General features: G+C 60.4%; 1 protein-coding gene and 1 long non-coding RNA gene across 5 annotated transcripts; both read right to left on the minus strand.

The window, feature by feature from the left end:
- Nucleotides 1-11,051: 11,051 nt before the first annotated feature.
- On the minus strand, nucleotides 11,052-19,005 carry LOC128903201 (uncharacterized). 3 transcript variants are annotated; one of them, XR_008464049.1, is made up of 6 exons: nucleotides 17,817-19,005; nucleotides 17,325-17,360; nucleotides 17,185-17,247; nucleotides 13,328-13,457; nucleotides 12,170-12,279; nucleotides 11,052-11,860 (listed from the first exon to the last, which is right to left on the minus strand). XR_008464049.1 is itself a non-coding variant. In XM_054187185.1 (6 exons), the coding sequence occupies exons 1-6, from the start codon at nucleotides 17,957-17,959 to the stop codon at nucleotides 11,686-11,688; spliced, it is 633 nt and encodes a 210-aa protein (XP_054043160.1). In that variant the 5' UTR covers nucleotides 17,960-19,004; the 3' UTR covers nucleotides 11,052-11,685. The 3 variants fall into 3 exon arrangements, 2 of the variants coding, with proteins under 2 accessions (XP_054043160.1, XP_054043159.1); XM_054187185.1 differs by having other exon boundaries at nucleotides 12,170-12,264; nucleotides 17,185-17,238; nucleotides 17,817-19,004; XM_054187184.1 differs by having other exon boundaries at nucleotides 12,170-12,264; nucleotides 17,817-19,004.
- A 282-nt stretch (nucleotides 19,006-19,287) lies between these two features.
- On the minus strand, nucleotides 19,288-21,668 carry LOC128903200 (uncharacterized). Of its 2 annotated transcripts, none has more exons than XR_008464047.1 (4): nucleotides 21,523-21,668; nucleotides 20,750-20,852; nucleotides 20,568-20,668; nucleotides 19,288-19,463 (listed from the first exon to the last, which is right to left on the minus strand). It is a non-coding gene; the product is annotated as an uncharacterized LOC128903200 (long non-coding RNA). The 2 variants fall into 2 exon arrangements; XR_008464048.1 differs by having other exon boundaries at nucleotides 21,461-21,539.
- Nucleotides 21,669-22,013: the final 345 nt, after the last annotated feature.

Genomic DNA, 22,013 nt, shown 5'->3' on the forward strand with positions numbered 1-22,013 from the left:
CTGCCAAAGAGCTTTCCAACGAGGCACGGCTTTCCCTCCTGGCTCTTCGGGCGTGGGAGCTGTCGCCAGAGCCGCGGCCCTACCGGAAATGCTTCGCAGGCTGGCGCGGGGGCGCCACGTGTTCGCCGGTGGCGCCCGAGGCTGATGGCCGCCGGAAAGCCCGCAGCCCCACGGGCTGTGGGGCCACGCGAGCGGCTGCCAAAGAGCTTTCCAACGAGGCACGGCTTTCCCTCCTGGCTCTTCGGGCGTGGAGCTGTCACCAGAGCCACGGCCCTACCAGAAAATGCTTCGCAGGCTGGCGCGGCGGCGCCATGTGGGCCCCGGTGTCGCCGAGGCTGATGGCCGCCAGAAAGCCCGCAGCCCCACGGACTGTGGGGCCACGCGAGCGGCTGCCAAAGTGCTTTCCAAGGAGGCACGGCTTTCCTCCTGGCTCTTCGGGCGTGGGAGCTGTCGCCAGAGCCACGGCCCTACCGGAAAATGCTTCGCAGCCTGGCGTGGCGGCGCCACGTGTTCGCCAAGTGTCTCCGAGGCTGACGGCCGCCGAAAGCCTGCAGCCCCACGGGCTGTGGGGCCACACGAGCGGCTGCCAAAGAGCTTTCCAACGAGGCACGGCTTTCCCTCCTGGCTCTTCGGGCGTGGGAGCTGTCGCCAGAGCGCGGCCCTACCGGAAAATGCTTCGCAGGCTGGCGTGGCGGCGTCAATTGGGCGCTGGTGTCACCGGAGGCTGACGGCCGCCGGAAAGCCCGCAGCCCCACGGGCTGTGGGGCCACGCGAGTGGCTGCCAAAGAGCTTTCCAACGAGGCACGGCTTTCCCTCCTGGCTCTTCGGGCGCGGGAGCTGTCGCCAGAGCCGCCGTCCTACCGGAAAATACTTCGCAGGCTGGCGTGGAGGCGCCACGTGGGCGCTGGTGTCGCCGAGGCTGACGGCCGCCGGAAAGCCCGCAGCCCCACGGGCTGTGGGGCCACGCGAGCGGCTGCCAAAGAGCTTTCCAACGAGGCACGGCTTTCCCTCCTGGCTCTTCGGGCGTGGGAGCTGTCGCCAGAGCCGCGGCCCTACCGGAAAATGCTTCGCAGGCTGGCGCGGCGGCGCCATGTGGGCGCCGGTGTCGCCGAGGCTGATGGCCGCCGGAAAGCCCGCAGGCCCCACGGGCTGTGGGGCCCACGCGAGCGGCTGCCAAAGAGCTTTCCAAGGAGGCACGGCTTTCCCTCCTGGCTCTTCGGGCGTGGAGCTGTCGCCAGAGCCGCGGCCCTACCGGAAAATGCTTCGCAGGCTGGCGCGGCGGCGTCACATGGGCGCCGATGGCGCCGAGGCTGACGGCCGCCGGAAAGCCCGCAGCCCCACGGGCTGTGGGGCCACGTGATCGGCTGCCAAAGAGCTTTCCAACGAGGCACGGCTTTCGTCCTGGCTCTTCGAGCGTGGGAGCTGTCGCCAGAGCCACGGCCCTACCGGAAAATGCTTCCGAGGCTGGCGTGCAGGCGCCACGTGGGCGCCGTTGTCGCCGAGGCTGACGGCCGCTGGAAAGCCCGCAGCCCCACGGGCTGTGGGCCACGCGAGCGGCTGCCAAAGAGCTTTCCAACGAGGCACGGCTTTCCCTCCTGGCTCTTCCGGGCGTGGGAGCTGTCGTCAGAGCCGCGGCCCTACCGGAAAATGCTTCGCAGCCTGGCGTGGCCGGCGTCAATTGGGCGCTGGTGTCGCCGAGGCTGACAGCCGCCGGAAAAGCCCGCAGCCCCACGGGCTATGGGGCCACGCGAGCGGCTGCCAAAGAGCTTTCCAAACGGAGGCACGGCTTTCCTCCTGGCTCTTCGGGCGTGGGAGCTGTCGCCAGAGCTGCGGGCCTACCGGAAAATGCTTCGCAGCCTGGCGCGGCGGCGCCACGTGTTCGCCGGTGGCGCCGAGGCTGATGGCCGCCGGAAAGGCCCGCAGCCCCACGGCTGTGGGGCCACGCGAGCGGCTGCCAAAGAGCTTTCCAACGAGGCACGGCTTTCCTCCTGGCTCTTCGGGCGTGGGAGCTGTCGCCATAGCCGCGGCCCTACCGGAAAATGCTACGCTTCGCAGGCTGGCGCGGGGCGCACGTGTTCGCCGGTGCGCGCCGAGGCTGATGGGCCGCCGGAAAGCCCGCAGCCCCACGGGCTGTGGGGCCACGCGAGCGGCTGCCAAAGAGCATCCAACGAGGCACGGCTTTCCCTCCTTGCTCTTCGGGCGTGGGAGCTGTCGCCAGAGCCGCGGCCCTACCGAAAATGCTTCGGCAGGCTGGCGCGGCGGGCGCGCCACGTGGGCGCCGGTGTGCCGAGCTGACGGCCGCCGGAAAGCCCGCAGCCCCCACGGGCTCGGTGGGCCACGCGAGCGGCTGCCAAAGAGCTTTCCAAGGAGGCACGGCTTTCCCTCCTGGCTCTTCGGGGCGTGGGAGCTGTCGCCAGAGCCGCGGCCCTACCGAAAAGGCTTCGCAGGCTGGCGTGGAGGCGCCCACGTGGGCGCCGTTGTCGCCGAGGCTGACGGCCGCTGTGGAAAGCCCGCAGCCCCACGGGCTGTGGGGCCACGCGAGCGGCTTGCCAAAGAGCTTTCCAACGAGGCACGGCTTTCCCTCCTGCTCTTCGGGCGTGGGAGCTGTCGCCAGAGCCGCGGCCCTACCGGAAAATGCTTCGCAGGCTGGCGCGCCGGCGCCATGTGGGCGCCGGTGGCGCCGAGGCTGATGGCCGCCGGAAAGCCCGCAGCCCCACGGGCTGTGGGGCCACGCGAGCGGCTGCGAAAGAGCTTTCCAACGAGGCAGGGCTTTCCCTCCTGGCTCTTCGGGCGTGGGAGCTGTCGCCGAGAGCCGCGGCCTACAGGAAAATGCTTCGCAGGCTGGCGTGCGGCGTCAATTGGGCGCTGGTGTCGCCGAGGCTGACGGCCGCCGGAAAGCCCGCATCCCACGGGCTGTGGGCCACGCGAGCGGCTGCCAAAGAGCTTTCCAAGGAGGCACGCCTTTCCCTCCTGGCTCTTCGGGCGTGGGAGCTGTCGCCAGAGCCGCGGTCCTACCGCAAAATGCTTTGCAGGCTGGCGCGGCGGCGCCACGTGGGCGCCGGTGGCGCCGAGGCTGATGGCCGCCAGAATGCCCGCAGCCCCACGGGCTGTGGGGCCACACGAGCGGCTGCCAAAGAGCTTTCCAACGAGGCACGGCTTCCGTCCTGGCTCTTCGAGCGTGGAGCTGTCGCCAGAGCCACGGCCCTACCGGAAAATGCTTCGCAGGCTGCGTGGAGGCGCCACGTGGGCGCCGTTGTCGCCGAGGCTGACGGGCCGGCCGGAAAGCCCGCAGCCCCACGGGCTGTGGGGCCAACGCGAGCGGCTGCCAAAGAGCTTTCCAAGGAGGCACGGCTTTCCCTCCTGGCTCTTCCGGCGTGGGAGCTGTCGCCAGAGCCGCAGCCCTACCGGAAAATGCTTCGCAGGCTGGCGCGGGGGCGCCATGTGGGCGCCGGTGGCGCCAAGGCTGATGGCAGCCGGAAAAGCCCGCAGCCCCACGGGCTGTGGGGCCACGCGAGCGGCTGCCAAGAGCTTTCCAACGAGGCACGGCTTTCCCTCCTGGCTCTTCGGGCGTGGGGAGCTGTCGCCAGAGCCGCGGCCTACCGGAAAATGCTTCGCAGGCTGGCGCGGCGGCGCCATAGTGGGCGCCGATGGCGCCGAGGCTGACGGCCGCTGGAAAGCCCGCAGCCCCACGGCTGTGGGGCCACGCGAGCGGCTGCCAAAGAGCTTTCAACGAGGCACGGACTTTCCCTCCTGGCTCTTCGGGCGTGGAGCTGTCGTCAGAGCCGCGGCCCTACCGGAAAATGCTTCGCAGCCTGGCGCGGCGGTGCCACGTGTTCGCCGGTGGCGCCGTCAGGCTGATGGCCGCCGGAAAGCCCGCAGCCCCACGGGCTGTGGGGCCACGCGAGCGGCTGCCAAAGAGCTTTCCAACGAGGCACGGCTTTCCCTCCTGGCTCTTCGGGCGTGGGAGCTGTCGCCAGAGCCGCAGCCCTACCGGAAAATGCTTCACAGCCTGGCGCGGGGGCGCCACGTGGGCGCCGGTGGCGCCGAGGCTGATGCCGCCGAAAGCCCGCAGCCCCATGGGCTGTGGGGCCACGCGAGCGGCTGCCAAAGAGCTTTCCAACGAGGCACGGCTTTCCCTCCTGGCTCTTCGGGCGTGGGAGCTGTCGCCAGAGCCGCCGTCCTACCGGAAAATACTTCGGCAGGCTAGCGTGGAGGCGCCACGTGGGCGCTGGTGTCGCCGAGGCTGACGGCCGCCGGAAAGCCCGCAGCCCCACGGGCTGTGGGGCCACGCGAGCGGCTGCCAAAGAGCTTTCCAACGAGGCACGGCTTTCCCTCCTGGCTCTTCGGGCGTGGGAGCTGTCGCCAGAGCCGCGGCCCTACCGGAAAATGCTTCGCAGGCTGGCATGGAGGCGCCACGTGTTCGCTGGTGTCGCCGAGGCTGATGGCCACCGGAAAGCCCGCAGCCCCACGGGCTGTGGGGCCACGCGAGCGGCTGCCAAAGAGCTTTCCAACGAGGCATGGCTTTCCCTCCTGGCTCTTCGGGCGTGGGAGCTGTCGCCAGAGCCGCGGCCCTACCGGAAAATGCTTCGCAGGCTGCCGTGGAGGCGCCACGTGGGCGCCGGTGTCGCCGAGGCTGATGGCCGCCAGAAAGCCCGCAGCCGCACGGGCTGTGGGGCCACGCGAGCGGCTGCCAAAGAGCTTTCCAACAAGGCACGGCTTTCCCTCCTGGCTCTTCGGGCGTGGGAGCTGTCGCCAGAGCCGCGGCCCTACCGGAAAATGCTTCGCAGGCTGGCGCGGGGGCGTCACGTGGGCACCGGTGTCGCCGAGGCTGACGGCCGCCGGAAAGCCGGCAGCCCCACGGGCTGTGGGGCCACGCGAGCGGCTGCCAAAGAGCTTTCCAACGAGGCACGGCTTTACCTTCCTGGCTCTTCGGGCGTGGGAGCTGTCGCCAGAGCCGCGGCCCTACCGGAAAATGCTTCAAAGGCTGGCGCGGTGGCGCCACGTGTTCGCCGGTGTCGCCGAGGCTGACGGCCGCCGGAAAGCCCGCAGCCCCACGGGCTGTGGGGCCACGCGAGCGGCTGCCAAAGAGCTTTCCAACGAGGCACGGCTTTCCCTCCTGGCTCTTCGGGCGTGGGAGCTGTCGCCAGAGCCGCGGCCCTACCGGAAAATGCTTCGCAGGCTGGCGCGGCGGCGCCACGTGTTCGCTGGTGGCGCCGAGGCTGATGGCCGCCAGAAAGCCCGCAGCCCCACGGGCTGTGGGGCCACGCGAGCGGCTGCCAAAGAGCTTTCCAACGAGGCACGGCTTTCCCTCCTGGCTCTTCGGGCGTGGGAGCTGTCGCCAGAGCTGCCGTCCTACCGGAAAATACTTCGCAGGCTGGCGTTGAGGCGCCACGTGGGCGCTGGTGTCGCCGAGGCTTTCGGCCGCCGGAAAGCCCGCAGCCCCATGGGCTGTGGGGCCACGCGAGCGGCTGCCAAAGAGCTTTCCAAGGAGGCACGGCTTTCCCTCCTGGCTCTTCGGGCGTGGGAGCTGTCGCCAGAGACGCGGCCCTACCGGAAAATGCTTCGCAGCCTGCCGCGGCGGCGCCACGTGTTCGCCGGTGGCGCCGAGGCTGACGGCCGCCGGAAAGCCCGCAGCCCCACGGGCTGTGGGGCCACGCGAGCGGCTGCCAAAGAGCTTTCCAAGGAGGCACGGCTTTCCCTCCTGGCTCTTCGGGCGTGGGAGCTGTCGTCAGAGCCGCGGCCCTACCGGAAAATGCTTCGCAGCCTGGCGCGGGGGCGCCACGTGGGCGCCGGTGGCGCCGAGGCTGATGGCCGCCGGAAAGCCCGCAGCCCCATGGGCTGTGGGGCCACGCGAGCGGCTGCCAAAGAGCTTTCCAAGGAGGCACGGCTTTCCCTCCTGGCTCTTCGGGCGTGGGAGCTGTCGTCAGAGCCGCCGTCCTACCGGAAAATACTTCGCAGGCTGGCGTGGAGGCGCCACGTGGGCGCTGGTGTCGCCGAGGCTGACGGCCGCCGGAAAGCCCGCAGCCCCACGGGCTGTGGGGCCACGCGAGCGGCTGCCAAAGAGCTTTCCAAGGAGGCAAGGCTTTCCATCCTGGCTCTTCGGGCGTGGGAGCTGTCGCCAGAGCCGCGGCCCTACCGGAAAATGCTTCGCAGGCTGGCGCGGGGGCGCCACGTGGGCGCCGGTGGCGCCGAGGCTGACGGCCGCCGGAAAGCCCGCAGCCCCACGGGCTGTGGGGCCACGCGAGCGGCTGCCAAAGAGCTTTCCAACGAGGCACGGCTTTACCTTCCTGGCTCTTCGGGCGTGGGAGCTGTCGCCAGAGCCGCGGCCCTACCGGAAAATACTTCGCAGCCTAGCGCGGGGGCGCCACGTGTTCGCCGGTCGCGCCGAGGCTGACGGCCGCCGGAAAGCCCGCAGCCCCACGGGCTATGGGGCCACGCGAGCGGCTGCCAAAGAGCTTTCCAACGAGGCACGGTTTTCCCTCCTGGCTCTTCGGGCGTGGGAGCTGTCGCCAGAGACGCGGCCCTACCGGAAAATGCTTCGCAGGCTGGCGCGGGGGCGCCATGTGGGCGCCGGTGGCGCTGAGGCTGATGGCCGCCGGAAAGCCCGCAGCCCCACGGGCTGTGGGGCCACGCGAGCGGCTGCCAAAGAGCTTTCCAACGAGGCACGGCTTTCCCTCCTGGCTCTTCGGGTGTGGAAGCTGTCGCCAGAGCCGCGGCCCTCCCGGAAAATGCTTCGCAGCCTGCCGCGGCGGCGCCACGTGTTCGCCGGTGGCGCCGAGGCTGATGGCCGCCGGAAAGCCCGCAGCCCCACGGGCTGTGGGGCCACGCGAGCGGCTGCCAAAGAGCTTTCCAACGAGGCACGGCTTTCCCTCCTGGCTCTTCGGGCGTGGGAGCTGTCGCCAGAGCCGCGGCCCTACCGTAAAACGCTTCGCAGCCTGGCGTGGCGGCGCCACGTGTTCGCCGGTGTCGCCGAGGCTGACGGCCGCCGGAAAGCCGGCAGCCCCACGGGCTGTGGGGCCACGCGAGCGGCTGCCAAAGAGCTTTCCAATGAGGCACGGCTTTCCCTCCTGGCTCTTCGGGCGTGGGAGCTGTCGCCAGAGCCGCGGCCCTACCGGAAAATGCTTCGTAGGCTGGCGTGGCGGCGTCAATTGGGCGCTGGTGTCACCGAGGCTGAAGGCCGCCGGAAAGCCTGCAGCCCCACGGGCTGTGGGGCCACGCGAGCGGCTGCCAAAGAGCTTTCCAACGAGGCACGGCTTTCCCTCCTGGCTCTTCGGGCGTGGGAGCTGTCGCCAGAGCCGCGGCCCTACCGGAAAATGCTTCGCAGGCTGGCACGGCGGCGCCACGTGGGCGCCGGTGTCGCCGAGGCTGATGGCCGCCGGAAAGCCCGCAGCCCCACGGGCTGTGGGGCCACGCGAGCGGCTGCCAAAGAGCTTTCCAACGAGGCACGGCTTTCCCTCCTGGCTCTTCAGGCGTGGGAGCTGTCGCCAGAGCCGCGGCCCTACCGGAAAATGCTTCACAGGCTGGCGCGGCAGCGCCACGTGGGCGCCTATGGCGCCGAGGCTGACGGCCGCTGGAAAGCCCGCAGCCCCACGGGCTGTGGGGCCACGTGAGCGGCTGCCAAAGAGCTTTCCAACGAGGCACGGCTTTCCCTCCTGGCTCTTCGGGCGTGGGAGCTGTCGCCAGAGCCGCGGCCCTACCGGAAAATGCTTCGCAGCCTGGCGCGGCGGCGCCACGTGTTCGCCGGTGGCGCCGAGGCTGATGGCCGCCGGAAAGCCCGCAGCCCCACGGGCTGTGGGGCCACGCGAGCGGCTGCCAAAGAGCTTTCCAAGGAGGCACAGCTTTCCCTCCTGGCTCTTCGGGCGTGGGAGCTGTCGCCAGAGCCGCGGCCCTACCGGAAAATGCTTCGCAGGCTGGCGTGGCGGCGTCAATTGGGCGCTGGTGTCACCGAGGCTGAAGGCCGCCGGAAAGCCCGCAGCCCCACGGGCTGTGGGGCCACGCGAGCGGCTGCCAAAGAGCTTTCCAACGAGGCACGGCTTTCCCTCCTGGCTCTTCGGGCGTGGGAGCTGTCGCCAGAGCCGCGGCCCTACCGGAAAATGCTTCGCAGGCTGGCGCGGCGGCGCCATGTGGGCGCCGGTGTCGCCGAGGCTGATGGCCGCCGGAAAGCCCGCAGCCCCACGGGCTGTGGGGCCACGCGAGCGGCTGCCAAAGAGCTTTCCAACGAGCCATGGCTTGCCCTCCTGGCTCTTCGGGCGTGGGAGCTGTCGCCAGAGCCGCGGCCCTACCGGAAAATGCTTCGCAGGCTGGCGCGGCGGCGCCACGTGTTCGCCGGTGGCGCCGAGGCTGATGGCCGCCGGAAAGCCCGCAGCCCCACGGGCTGTGGGGCCAAGCGAGCGGCTGCCAAAGAGCTTTCCAAGGAGGCACGGCTTTCCCTCCTGGCTCTTCGGGCGTGGGAGCTGTCGCCAGAGCCGCGGCCCTACCGGAAAATGTTTCGCAGCCTGGCGCGGTGGCGCCACGTGTTCGCCGGTGGCGCCGACGCTGACGGCCGCCGGAAAGCCCGCAGCCCCACGGGCTGTGGGGCCACGCGAGCGGCTGCCAAAGAGCTTTCCAACGAGGCACGGCTTTCCCTCCTGGCTCTTCGGGCGTGGGAGCTGTCGCCAGAGCCGCGGCCCTACCGGAAAATGCTTCGCAGGCTGGCGCGGCAGCGCCACGTGGGCGCCGGTGTCGCCGAGGCTGACGGCCGCCGGGAAGCCCGCAGCCCCACGGGCTGTGGGGCCACGTGAGCGGCTGCCAAAGAGCTTTCCAACGAGGCACGGCTTTCCCTCCTGGCTCTTCGGGCGTGGGAGCTGTCGCCAAAGCCGCGGCCCTACCGGAAAATGCTTCGCAGGCTGGCGCGGCGGCGCCACGTGGGCGCCGGTGTCGCCGAGGCTAATGGCGGCCGGAAAGCCCGCAGCCCCACGGGCTGTGGGGCCACGCGAGCGGCTGCCAAAGAGCTTTCCAACGAGGCACGGCTTTCCCTCCTGGCTCTTCGGGCGTGGGAGCTGTCGCCAGAGCCACGGCCCTACCGGAAAATGCTTCGCAGGCTGGCGCCGCGGCACCACGTGGGCACCGGTGTCGCCGAGGCTGACGGCTGCCTGAAAGCCCGCAGCCCCACGGGCTGTGGGGCCACGCGAGCGGCTGCCAAAGAGCTTTCCAAGGAGGCACGGCTTTCCCTCCTGACTCTTCGGGCGTGGGAGCTGTCGCCAGAGCCGCGGTCCTACCGGAAAATACTTCGCAGGCTGGCGTGGCAGCGCCACGTGGTCGCTGGTGTCGCCGAGGCTGATGGCCGCCGGAAAGCCCGCAGCCCCACGGGTTGTAGGGCCACGCGAGCGGCTGCCAAAGAGCTTTCCAAGGAGGCACGGCTTTCCCTCCTGGCTCTTCGGGCGTGGGAGCTGTCACAAGAGCTGCAGCCCTACCGGAAAATGCTTCGCAGGCTGGCGTGGCGGCGTCAATTGGGCTCTGGTGTCGCCGAGGCTGACGGCCGCCGGAAAGCCCGCAGCCCCACGGGCTGTGGGGCCACGCGAGCGGCTGCCAAAGAGCTTTCCAAGGAGGCACGGCTTTCCCTCCTGGCTCTTCGGGCGTGGGAGATGTCGCCAGAGCCGCAGCCCTACCGGAAAATGCTTCGCAGGCTGGCGCGGCGGCGCCATGTGTGCGCCGGTGTCGCCGAGGCTGATGGCCGCCGGAAAGCCCGCAGCCCCACGGGCTGTGGGGCCACGCGAGCGGCTGCCAAAGAGCTTTCCAACGAGGCACGGCTTTCCCTCCTGGCTCTTCGGGCGTGGGAGCTGTCGCCAGAGCCGCGGCCCTACCGGAAAATGCTTCGCAGGCTGGCGCGGCGGCGCCACGTGGGCGCTGGTGTCGCCGAGGCTGACGGCCGCCGGAAAGCCCGCAGCCCCACGGGCTGTGGGGCCACGCGAGCGGCTGCCAAAGAGCTTTCCAACGAGGCACGGCTTTCCCTCCTGGCTCTTCGGGCGTGGGAGCTGTCGCCAGAGCCGTGGCCCTACCGGAAAATGCTTCGCAGCCTGGCGTGGAGGCGCCACGTGGGCGCCGTTGTCGCCGAGGCTGACGGCCGCCGGAAAGCCCGCAGCCCCACGGGCTGTGGGGCCACACCAGAGTCTGCCAAAGAACTTTCCAACGAGGCACGGCTTTCCCTCCTGGCTCTTCGGGCGTGGGAGCTGTCGCCAGAGCCGCGGCCCTACCGGAAAATGCTTCGCAGCCTGGCGCGGCGGCGCCACGTGTTCGCCGGTGTCGCCGAGGCTGAAGGCCGCCGGAAAGCCCGCAGCCCCACGAGCTGTGGGGCCACGTGAGCGGCTGCCAAAGAGCTTTCCAACGAGGCACGGCTTTCCCTCCTGGCTCTTCGGGCATGGGAGCTGTCGCCAGAGCCGCGGCCCTACCGGAAAATGCTTCGCAGGCTGGCGTGGAGGCGCCACGTGGGCGCTGGTGTCGCCGAGGCTGACGGCCGCTGGAAAGCCCGCAGCCCCACGAGCTGTGGGGCCACACCAGAGTCTGCCAAAGAGCTTTCCAAGGAGGCACGGCTTTCCCTCCTGGCTCTTCGGGCGTGGGAGCTGTCGCCAGAGCCGCGGCCCTACCGGAAAATGCTTTGCAGGCTGGCGTGGCGGCACCACGTGGGCGCCAATGGCGCCGAGGCTGACGGCCGCCGGAAAGCCCGCAGCCCCACGGGCTGTGGGGCCACGCGAGCGGCTACCAAAGAGCTTTCCAAGGAGGCACGGCTTTCCCTCCTGGCTCTTCGAGCGTGGGAGCTGTCGCCAGAGCCGCGGCCCTACCCAGACATATTTTGGAGGCTGGCGCGGCGGCACCACGTGGGGCTCCGGGCTTTCCTGCTGCTTTCAGGATCTCACCACCACCCTTTCCCACTTGGTGCTCCGACAGCCTCTAGAATTTCTATTTTAGTGTCAAGGCAGTGCACGACTTAACATTATACAGAGTCCTACACATCAATACATGCTCAAATAAATAATAGCCCGTGGAATAATTGGCAATACAGTGGCGTCGTATGTTACAAAGTGTCAGATGTCATTGAAGACAATGACTGAGCGCTACAACGTAAAGCGTAACACAGTACGGGGCAGTGCCAGGCAATACGCCATCACAGAATCACCAATGGAGAAATTCACAACGGAGTGCAGTCTTACAACAGAATCTCTCAAGCCACCGTTAAGCCAGTGACAGGCGGTACAATGCCACACGTTACAGTATACAGGGCAGTACAACCCGATTTGCAGACAAATAAATTAGAGCAAATCAGAAGATTCCCAGTACAGTACAGTACAATGCCAGACAGTCTCAGATGTCGGTCAAGACAATGCCAGGGCAACGCAGTGCAAGACATAACGTTATACAGGTCAGTACAAGGCAATACACAGTCAAATGAAGAACAGTAAACTACAATACCCAAACCACACTGCAGTACAATGGCAAACAATCCCACATGTCGGTCGAGACAATGACAACGCGAGACGGAACACTGTGCAGGGCAGCATAAGGCAGTACACAGTCAAATAAAGAACAGCTGACCAGAAAACCCGCGCTACGCTGCCGTACGATCTCAAGACATCTCGGATGGCAGTCAATGCAATTACAGGGCAATACAAAGCACTACGTCGCAGTACACAAGGCAGTACAAGGCAATACTCAGTCAAATAAATAACAGACAGTCAAAAAATTCACAGTGCAGTGCACTACTATGACACCAGGGGTCAGATGGCAACCAAAAGAAGGACAGGGCAATACAAGGCGAGAGGTAACCCAATACGGGGCCGGACAAGGCAATATGCAGTTGTGGCAGGTGGAGCGATTCACTTCAGTCCTGAGAGAAGTAGAGAAACATTCAGAAACATCAACACAGTGATTCGACAAAGGCAGCAGTGAATGTAACATCCCTTTACCAGGTTCTGTGGCCACATCCCCTGGACAATTTATTGCACAGACCCTCCCGTTGAGCCGCAACCCCCTTGCTTTCTAAACTCCTTCTTGAAGAGCAGTCTAAGTGCGGCTGGATCCAATTCCTAGCCCTGGACTTGGGCAACGGTTCACCTCTAAAGGATTGTGTCCGCGCCATCAACCCTTATATCACTGTGCTAAGGCTACGAGGTTTAGCGTGGTATTAGTCACTTACCGAGACTCTGTTGCGGCAAGGGATCTCTCAGCCTTGAGGAGCAGAACCTGAAGCAAGCGTCCCCGCTCAAGGGCACATCCTGGTGCTATGACAGACTATGACAGGCAATACTATGACAGGGCAATACAATGCAAGACGTAACTTTACACAGGGCAGTACAAGGCCAATACACAGTCAAATAGGGAACGACCGATCACAAAATTGATGCACGGTCAAATAGAGTACAACAGCCTAAGAAGCTCTCAATACAGTGCCTGTCAACGCCAGAATACATCAGATGGCTCGCGGCACGGTGAGAGGGCAATACGACGCAAGACTTAGGAAAATACAGGGCAGTACAAAGCAATACGTGGTCAAATATAGAACAGCCAATCAAAAACACCCTCAGTTCGGTGCGGTACAAACCCAGAGAGTGTAAAAGGACAGTTAAGACTATTTCATGGCAACACAACGCACAACGTAACACAATACAGGTTGCTACAATGCAATACAGAATAATAAACAACCGATCAAAACACCACAATACGGTGCAGTATGATCCCACACGGTCTCGGGTGGCAGTCAAAACAACTATAGGGCGACGCGATCCAAGATGCAACATTACACGACAGAGCAGAACGGAAGACGCAGTCAACTAAATACCAACCGATTAGAAGAACCACAGTACAGTGCGGGAGAAAACAAAATTAAGTGGAGATGCCAGTCAAGATAATGACAGAGCAATACAAGGCAAGAAATAACGCAATACAGGGCAGTACAGTGAAATACACGGTCAAATAAATAACTGATTAAGTATCCCGCAATACCATGCGATGCAATGCCAAAACGTGTGAGACTGCAGTCGAGGCAGTGACAGAGCTATACAATGGAAGACATAACGCAGGGCTGTACAACACCGAAACGTATCAGATGGCACTCAGAACAACAACATGGCGATACAACGCAAGCCGCAACACAATACAAGGTGGTAACAAGGCAATACATGGGTCAAACACAGAACAACGAATAAAACCTGCACAATACGGATCGCTGCAATCCCAGAACGTCTAAAGTGACAGTGAACGGAATGACAGGGCAGTACAATGCAAGATACAACACTAGACAGGGCAATACGCATTCAAATAACACAAAACCGATTAAAAAACCCACAATACACACCAGTACAATGCCGGAACGGATCAGATGGCAGTCCGGGCAAATAGAGGGCAATACAATGCCAAACGTGACGCCATACGGGGCCGGACAAGGCAATACGCAGTTGTGGCAGGCCGAGCGGCTAACTTCGCTTCTAAGAGAGAAGCGGTGAAACATTCAGAAACATCGACACAGTGATTCTCCAAAGGCAGCAGTGCACGTGACGGCGCTTTACCAGATTCCATATGGCCACGCACCCCGGATTATTTCCTGCCTAGGGGCCAGGGTCAGACAAGCTGTCTGGGAGACCCTCCCATTGAGTCACAAGGCTCGGAAAGGACCCCCTTGCTTTCTAAACTCCTTCTCGGAGAGGAGTCTAGGTGCGGCTGGATCCAATTCCTAGCTCGGAGAGGACCCCCTTGCTTTCTAAACTCCTTCTCCGAGAGGAGTCTAGGTGCGGCTGGATCCAATTCCTAGCCCTGGACTTGGGCAATGGTTCACCTCTAAAGGATTGTATCTGCGCCATCGACCCTTTATATCACTGAGCTAAGGCTACAAGGTTTTGCATGCTATTAGTGACTTACTGAGAATCTGTTGCGGCAAGGCATATCTCAATCTCGAGGAGCAGAACCTTAATCGAGCGTCCCTGCTCAAGGGGAGATCCTGGCACGGAGGCCCCTGCCATGCAGAAGTAGTCAAAAGGCTCTTGGGCTGTCCACTATTTATGGGGTAAGCCAATTGACTTATAGTCACATCAGCACAGGAACAAAATATCTAGGTCCCCACTGTGTTGCCAACCATCCCCCAACTTCAAGTACCACTCAGAACAACTCCATGGATGATTGGGGCGCCAAAACGAAGGGGCGCCCACACCACCCCAGCAGTCAAATAAGGAACAACTAATGGAACTTTCACAATTAATAAGTACAATCCCAGACAGTCTAAAGTAACAGCCAAGACAATGACAGACCACTACAGTGCAAGACCTAACATCATACAGAGCAGTAAAAGGCAACGCACAGCCAAGTCAAGAACAGTTAAAATACCCATAATCCAGTGCAGCACTATGACACTGTCCCAAAACACAGTCAAAGCAACGACAGAGTAATGCAACACGAGCCGTAACACAACACAGGGCAGCACAAGGCAATACACAGTCACACAAAGAACAGCCAATTAAAAAACCCACAACAGAACGCCCTACAATCTCAGGAAGTCTCAGAGGGCAGTCACGGGAAATACAGGGCAATACGGTGCAAGATAACACAATACAGGCCACTGCCAGCCAACACTCAGTCAAATAAATAACAGACAGTCAAAAAATTCACAGTGCAGTGCACTACTATGACACCATGGGTCAGGCGGCAATCATGACAACGACAGGGCAATACAAGGCAAGACGTAACCCAATACGGGGCCGGACAAGGCAATATGCAGTTGTGGTGGGTGGAGCGATTCACTTCACTCCTAAGAGAGAAGTAGAGAAACATTCAGAAACATCAACACAGTGATTCTCCAAAGGCAGCAGTGCACGTGACGGCGCTTTATCAGGTTCCGTGGCCACGTACCCTGGATTATTTCCTGCCTAGGGGCCAGGGTCAGACGAGCTGTCTGGGAGACCCTCCCATTGAGTCACGAGGCTCGGAAAGGACCCCCTTGCTTTCTAAACTCCTTCTCCGAGAGGAGTCTAGGTGCGGCTGGATCCAATTCCTAGCCCCGGACTTGGGCAACGGTTCACCTCGAAAGGATTATGTCTGTGCCGTCAACCCTTTACGTGGCTCATAAAAAACAGCTGATGAAGGAAGGGGCAATATGGTGGCCTACAACGGCAGAATAGATCAGATGACAATCAAGACAACAACCGAGCGATACAATGGAAGACGTAACACCACACGGGGCCGGACAAGGCAATACACAGCCACATCAGAACCCATGAGACACATCACACTACAGTCCAGTCCTAGGACAGATTCTCTAACGTGACCGTCAAGACAACAGGGCAATACAACGCAAGATGTAACACAGGCCATATGCAGTTGTGGCGGGTGCAGTGATAAAATTCACTCCTAAGAGAGAGGCAGAGAAACATTAACAAACATAACAGTGATTCACCAAAGGTAGCAGCGCACGTGATGGCACTTTACCAGATTGCACGGCCACGCACCCCGGGTCATTTACTGCCTAGGGGCCAGGGTCAGACGAGCTGTCAGGGAGACCCTCCCCTTGAGTCACGAGGCTCGGAAAGGACCCCCTTGCTTTCTAAACTCCTTCTCCGAGAGGAGTCTAGGTGCGGCTGGATCCCATCCTCACCCCGGACTTGGGCAACGGTTCACCTCTAAAGGATCGTATCTGCGTGATCAAACCCTTTGCATCGCTCAGCTAAGATGGCAAAGTCTGGCATGCTGTTAGTCACTGACCCAGAATCTGTTGCGGCAAGGCTTCTCTCAGCCTCGAGGAGCAGAACCTTAAGTGAGTGTCCCCAGGAAATGCTGGTGAACAGGCCGCTGCCTTGCAAGAAAGCTCCAAGGGCTCTTGGTCTGTCCGCTAGTTATATATATAACTGACTCACAGTGTCTTGACTCTGGTGCCAGCCATCCCACAAAGTTCAAGTGCCACTCGTAGCGACTCCTCCTGGTCGTTATAGCTCGAGCAGCAGCCCGGGGGAAAAAGGGGGGTGACATCGCAACAGCGGTCAAATACAGAACAACCGGTTAAAAATTGCACAATACAGTGCCAGAGACTCTAAAATAACTGGCAAGACAACGACAGGGCAACACCATGCAAGATCTAACCTTACACAGGGCAGTACAAGGCAACGTACAATCAAATGCAGAGCAGACAATGAAAGAATTGACGGTACAGTGCCATACAACGGTAGAATATATCAGATGTCGGTCACCACAATGACAGAGCAATACAAGGCAAGACGTAACGCGATACGGGGCCCTACAAGGCGACACAGTCAAGGAAACAACAACCCATGAAAGAATTCACAATACAGCACGGTCCTAGGACGGAAGGTGTAAAACGACCGTCGAGACAGTGACAGGGCAATACAATGCAAGACACAACACCATACCAGGTGGTAACAAGGGAACATGCAGCCAAACGAAGAACAACCGATTAAGAAACCCAGCATACGTTCAACTGTAATACCAGAAAAGATCAGAAGGCAGTCAAGACAATGACAGCGCACTATAACGCGAGAAGTAACACAATACAGGGCAGTACAAGGCATTACACAGTCAAATAAAGAAGAACCCATTAAAAACCACACAATACAGTGCGGCGCAATGCCAGAGTAGATCAGAAGGCAGTCGAGACTACGACGGGGCAATATAATGCGAGATGTTACACAATACAGGGCGGTACAAGGCATTAGAAAGCCAAATGAAGAACAACCCCAAATGAAGAACAACCAATTAAAAAAACCTGCAATACAGTGTGGTACGAGGCCCGAACAGATCAGAAGGCAGTCAAGGCTACGACGGGGCAACATAACGCTAGATGTAACGCAATAGAGGGCGGTACAAGGCATTACACAGTCAAAGAACAACCGATTAAAAAAAAAAAACACGCAACACAGTGTGGTACGATGCCAGAATAGATCACAGAGCAGTCAAGAGCATGACGGGGCAACACGATGCGAAACCGATACTGAGTGAGGCGGAGCAATACTATTTCAAATATACAAGAACACAGTACGGAACCAAATTCTTATGCATACGACGCAAGACCATCTCAAATGGCAGTCAAGGAAGTTCCTGAGCAACGTAATCCCGATTTGCACAAAATGGTGCCATCAGGCACCATCGCATCGGTCAACACTAAGTTGTACTGCAATATGCCCCGCATCACACGCGCCGTACCCTCCTGCTCACCTGCTCCGCATGGATTCCGGATTCGGACTTCGTGGCACTCTCTGGTTCTGGCACCTAAAACACCTAAGACACACAATATTACTGTTGAGCTTACGGGAAACCACCACCCCCATGCGCTACCTCTCTGCTACCCAGCTCACCTCCAACGCTCGTCCGGCTCCGGATGCCTGCGGCGCCTGCAAAACCAAAGACAAACCTTCCCCTGAGCTCCCCAACGTGTCCACAACCGCCTCACTCGCTGGGACTACTCAGTGGGCGTGCAGCATCACCCCTCTGACCCTGCGTGTCACACCAACCGAAGAAACACACGCCGAGATACCGCCCAAAACCCTACCAAGTTCCCCATCTCCCGCTCCCTCACCTTGCCCGCCCGTCCTCCCCCGAGGCGTGCAACCTGAAGGCTCGCAAACCACCCATAAAACCCAACCGACACGGGTTGCTTTAAAACTTGAAAGTTGCTCCCTCTGAGGCAGATGTGATACTTCAGCCCACCCGCCGCTGCTGACCTTGACTGACTCATCCCCATCCCCACATCCCATGTCGTTCATTGCTTCAAAACTTCAAATTGGAAAGAGCCAATACATACAGTACTCAGAGCCACATCTTCTCTCTAACACCATGTGCTGACCCACCTTCTTACATCGCTCTCCTCCTCTACGCTGCCCCACCAAGCTTGTCCCGCTGCATCTGCAAGAGCGACATCAGAGAAGTCACCCTGAGGCAGAGCAATAGAGTCATAACAACAAAAGGTCTTGCACCTTTTCACAAATACCATCTAAGGTCCAAATACAACCGTACACAAAGAAAATTACAAAAAAAAAATCCGCACCAAAACCAGCCATACCGTCTTGGACATGAACTCTTCTTCACTGCTGCTGTATTGCCTTCCCAACACGCCTCTGCTCTTCCCAAACAAAACAGAAGAGGTGTCTACACAGCCTCCCGATGGCTACCCTGAGATGACTCTAACACCTTTGCCCCGATCTACAGGGATTCATGTACTACATACAGACTCTCCACAGGATTCCACCCACCCTGGACACTACGTGCCCGGGCAGGGCGGCCCCGAGCCAAACACTCACAGTTACAGACAGACACTACACGGAACGCTACGAACGACGCGCCTCAAAGACGAGAGAAAACTCTCAGCAAGAAAGATGACACGGGGACCAAAGTCACCGTCGTGCAAGAAAATCTGTGGGATCGTGATGATGTCAATGTGAAGACGCTCTACGGAACCCCCTGAAGCAAACTGTAGAACGTGATGGTATGTAATAAGAACGGACTGTTGAGCCCGATAAGATGGACATGCAGGAAGCCTGGCTTCAAGACCTAAGAACGTAACGATGCAGGGAAGAACTCCCAGACGTGGAAGTGGGCCGTCCAGAAACTTCCGAGACGCAAGATTGATGCACGCTTTAAGATGCTAACGCAAGAAGAGCGTCAGATGAATGATGCTACGCCCACAGGCCCAAGCATTCGAGACCCTAAGGATGACGCCCAGGGCCCCACGTCGTGCTCCTGGAGCTCAAAGATGACCTCGAGACCCAAGAAGGGGCGAAGATACACAACACAGACCACATGAACGACATGACAACACGCACAGGCTGGAACTGCCCTGCCCGGGACGCGCTAGCATCACACTGAGCAGTAAGCAACATCCTTTACCTTCCTAAATATGACTGTGCCCCGGGACAGCCCTCGCCACTACGCTAACGTCAAAGACCCCATTTTCCAATTGTCCAACTCGGCCTCTCTCCGGCACCTGACTGTCAACTTAGCTTTTGGAGGGCCAGGCATCTGGATCCTTCTTCGATGCGGTCCGCAAAAACCGGCCATCCGATACATTTCCGCAGTCACCAGGTTCCTCCTCTTCCTCTGCAAAAGGAAAATAAAAAATAACCCCAGAGGCCGCCACAGCACCAGCAATAAGCATCCTGAGAGGAGACACCAACCTCTTCCATGACACCCTCAGCCTCCCAAACGCCGTGGCGTTCTGCTCGCCCGCTCCGCCCCGATTCCAGAGTCCGAGGCTGCGATGATAGTTATTCACAGCACCTAAGAGACCAAGAAACACAACATTACTACTGCGCTTCTGCCAAACCGCCACACCATCGACTCCTATCTTCTGTCTTCATTCACATGAGAAAAAAAAGTACCCAATTGTATTCATAGAGGCGCCAGTCACACCTTCCCTCTAATACCACATGCCGAGCCACCTCCGTACAGCGCTCCTCTCGGCTCCCCTGCGTCACCCTGCACATCTCGTCTCTCGGCATCTAAAAAGAGAGAAAAAAAAAATCAAGCATTACCCTGATGGCAGAGCGATAGCTTAATTCCAAAGGTCTTGTTTCTACTTCGGAACACTGTTCAATTAGATCCAACTACAGCCTGCCGTCAAAAAAAAAAAAACCACAGAAAAAGCCCACAAACATTACACCCCACACAAAGCAGCCTGAACGTCTTTGAGATACTGCGTCCTTCACTGGCTGTGAACAGCCTCTCCGACTTGGCTCTGCTTATGCCAACACCCACTAATGAAACACCCCCGCACCCAACCTACTGAGAGCAAATTCCAGATGACTACCCAACCTTTGCCTCGGTCTCCACAGATCCACATATTAACCGTAGACTCTCGTCACTATTCTGCCTGCCCTGGACTCTACACACCCGGGCAGGGGGGCTCCGAGCCAGACACACACACAAGCACAGACCGACACTACACAGAACGCTAAAAACCACGCGCCTCAAGGATGAGAGAAAACTCTCAGCAAGAAGGATGACACCCGGACGGAAGTCACCGTCGGGCAAGAAGACCTGGAGACCGTGGTGGTGATGCAAAGAGGCTCTATGGAAGCCCCTGAAACAGAGTATAGGACATCATCGTCTGTGATAAGAAGGGACTGTCAAGACTAATAAGATGTATGCGGGGGAAGCCTAGCTTCAAGACCTAAGAACGTAATGACATAGGGAAGAAGCCCCAGTCGCAGAAGTGGGCCATCCAGAAACTTCCAAGACGCAAGACCGATGCAAGCTTTAAGCTTCTAACACAAGAAGACCAGCAGCCGAATGGTGCTATGCCCATGGGTGCAGGTGTTCGAGACCCTAGGGATGGTGCCTGAGGCACCATGCCATGCTCCTGGAGCTTAAAGATGACCTCGAGACCCGAGAAAGGTCTAAGACACAGAACACGGACCACACGAAAGACACGACAACACACACAGGCTGGAACCCCCCTGCCCAGGAATGCCAAACAGTAAGCCGCGTCCCTTATGTGCCTAAAGTAGACTGCGCTCCAAGACAAACCTCTCCCCTACGCCAACTTCAAAGACACCTTTTTGCAATTCTCAACCTCGTCCCCTCTCGGGCACCAGTCTCTCAACTTAGCTTTTGGAGGGCCAGGGGTCCGAATCCATCCTTGAGGCAGTCCACAGAAAACAGCCATCCAGTATGTTCCTGTGGTCACCAGCTTCCTCCTCTTCCTCTGCAAAAGGAAAAGAAAAAAAAAGTTATCCCAAAAGCAGCCACAGCACCAGCAATAAGCATCCTGAGAGGAGATGCCAACCTCTTCCACGACACCCTCAGCCTCATGAACGCCGAGGCATTCTGCTCGCCCGCTCAGCGCCAATTCCAGCGTCTGACGCTGCGGCAACAGTTATTCACGGCACCTAAGATACCAAGAAACACAGCGTTACCACCGCGCTTCTGCCAAGCCACCAGTCCCGTGCTCCTCCTCGATACTATCTGGCTCGCCTCAAGTGCAAGAGCCTAGAGCACACCAGGCTCCGACGACACCCAAACCCATCTGCAAAACCTGTCCAAGGACGACTCATGAACCCGGCTCCCTTTCCTAGCCCTCCCCCAGTGGCAAAGCTTTAGAAACCCCTTCTCTTCTCCCTGAGCTGCCAGGGAAGGAGCCCCACTTCTTCCCCACAGCTCCCACCCTTTATTTGCCAGCCCGAACACCCGGCGTTGGACGCTTCTCGGGAGTCACTCTTCCCAGCCTCTCCCTGCGTCCCACCACCACCTCCTATCTTCTGTCTTCCCACGGACTCCGGGCTCTGCTGCAGACCCACAGAGTCAGCAAAGCCCTGACCCAACCTACACCAGGGGCCTGCCGCACACCGCAAAGGCTCCAGGGACACGGCGAAACCCTGAGCACCGTGGGGGAAGGCGACGAGGCGCCCCACATCCTGAAATGCATTATACCTTATGGCCCTGCTGCTTTCCTGAGAACCGCGAAAACTCCATCTACGGCTGCAGACAAGACGCTCACCCAGTCCCTGCAAAGTAATCTCATCACCTGCCCGATTGAGACAGATTCTATTGGCATCTTACCTGGGATACAGCAAAGCCAGTGGGGAAAAAAAAAAAAAACACAAGAAAGTTCCATCTTCAATACAGCCAGGGATTCCAGGATAATGCACCATGCCTGGAAGAGAGAAAACCATACCCTTAAACCATCTCACCGCCCCCGAATGCTCATTACCACGTGACTGACCTGAAAAACCGCACAGAAGAGAAGCAGCGCATGAGGCCGCTCTCTACTGTACATGCTGCCAAACCTCACCTGGTCCTGAAGGTCTTACCACCTCCAGCTTCCTACCTGTGGTTCTCTAAATGGGATAACGTCTCCACCCCAGGAGCTGAGCTGCCTCCGAAGCTGCAGTCGACTGAAGGACAGGCAGAGCTCTGACCCTGGAGACGCCTGGCAGTGGAATGAGCTGCCCCAGCAGAGGCTGTGGGTTATATACCCCGGGCCCTGCCCGCCCCCCTTCCCACCATCCCCTGGGAAAGGGGCCCGGCTGACCTCCACGAGGCACAGAGCC

This window comes from Rissa tridactyla (genome assembly GCF_028500815.1).
Source record: "Rissa tridactyla isolate bRisTri1 chromosome 24 unlocalized genomic scaffold, bRisTri1.patW.cur.20221130 SUPER_24_unloc_1, whole genome shotgun sequence".
NCBI lineage: Eukaryota > Metazoa > Chordata > Aves > Charadriiformes > Laridae > Rissa > Rissa tridactyla.

Bases quoted from the DNA above. Each gene is read 5' to 3' on its own strand.
- LOC128903201 (XM_054187184.1), bottom strand. From the start codon at position 17,959: ATGGTATTTGTGAAAAGGTGCAAGACCTTTTGTTGTTATGACTCTATT. The intron at 17,361-17,816 runs GTGGGTCAGCAC...TTGGTTTTGCAG, and splicing joins GAGGAGAGCGATGTAAGAAG to GCGCCGCAGGCATCCGGAGC. The intron at 17,248-17,324 runs GTGAGCTGGGTA...TGTGTGTCTTAG, and splicing joins GAGCCGGACGAGCGTTGGAG to GTGTTTTAGGTGCCAGAACC.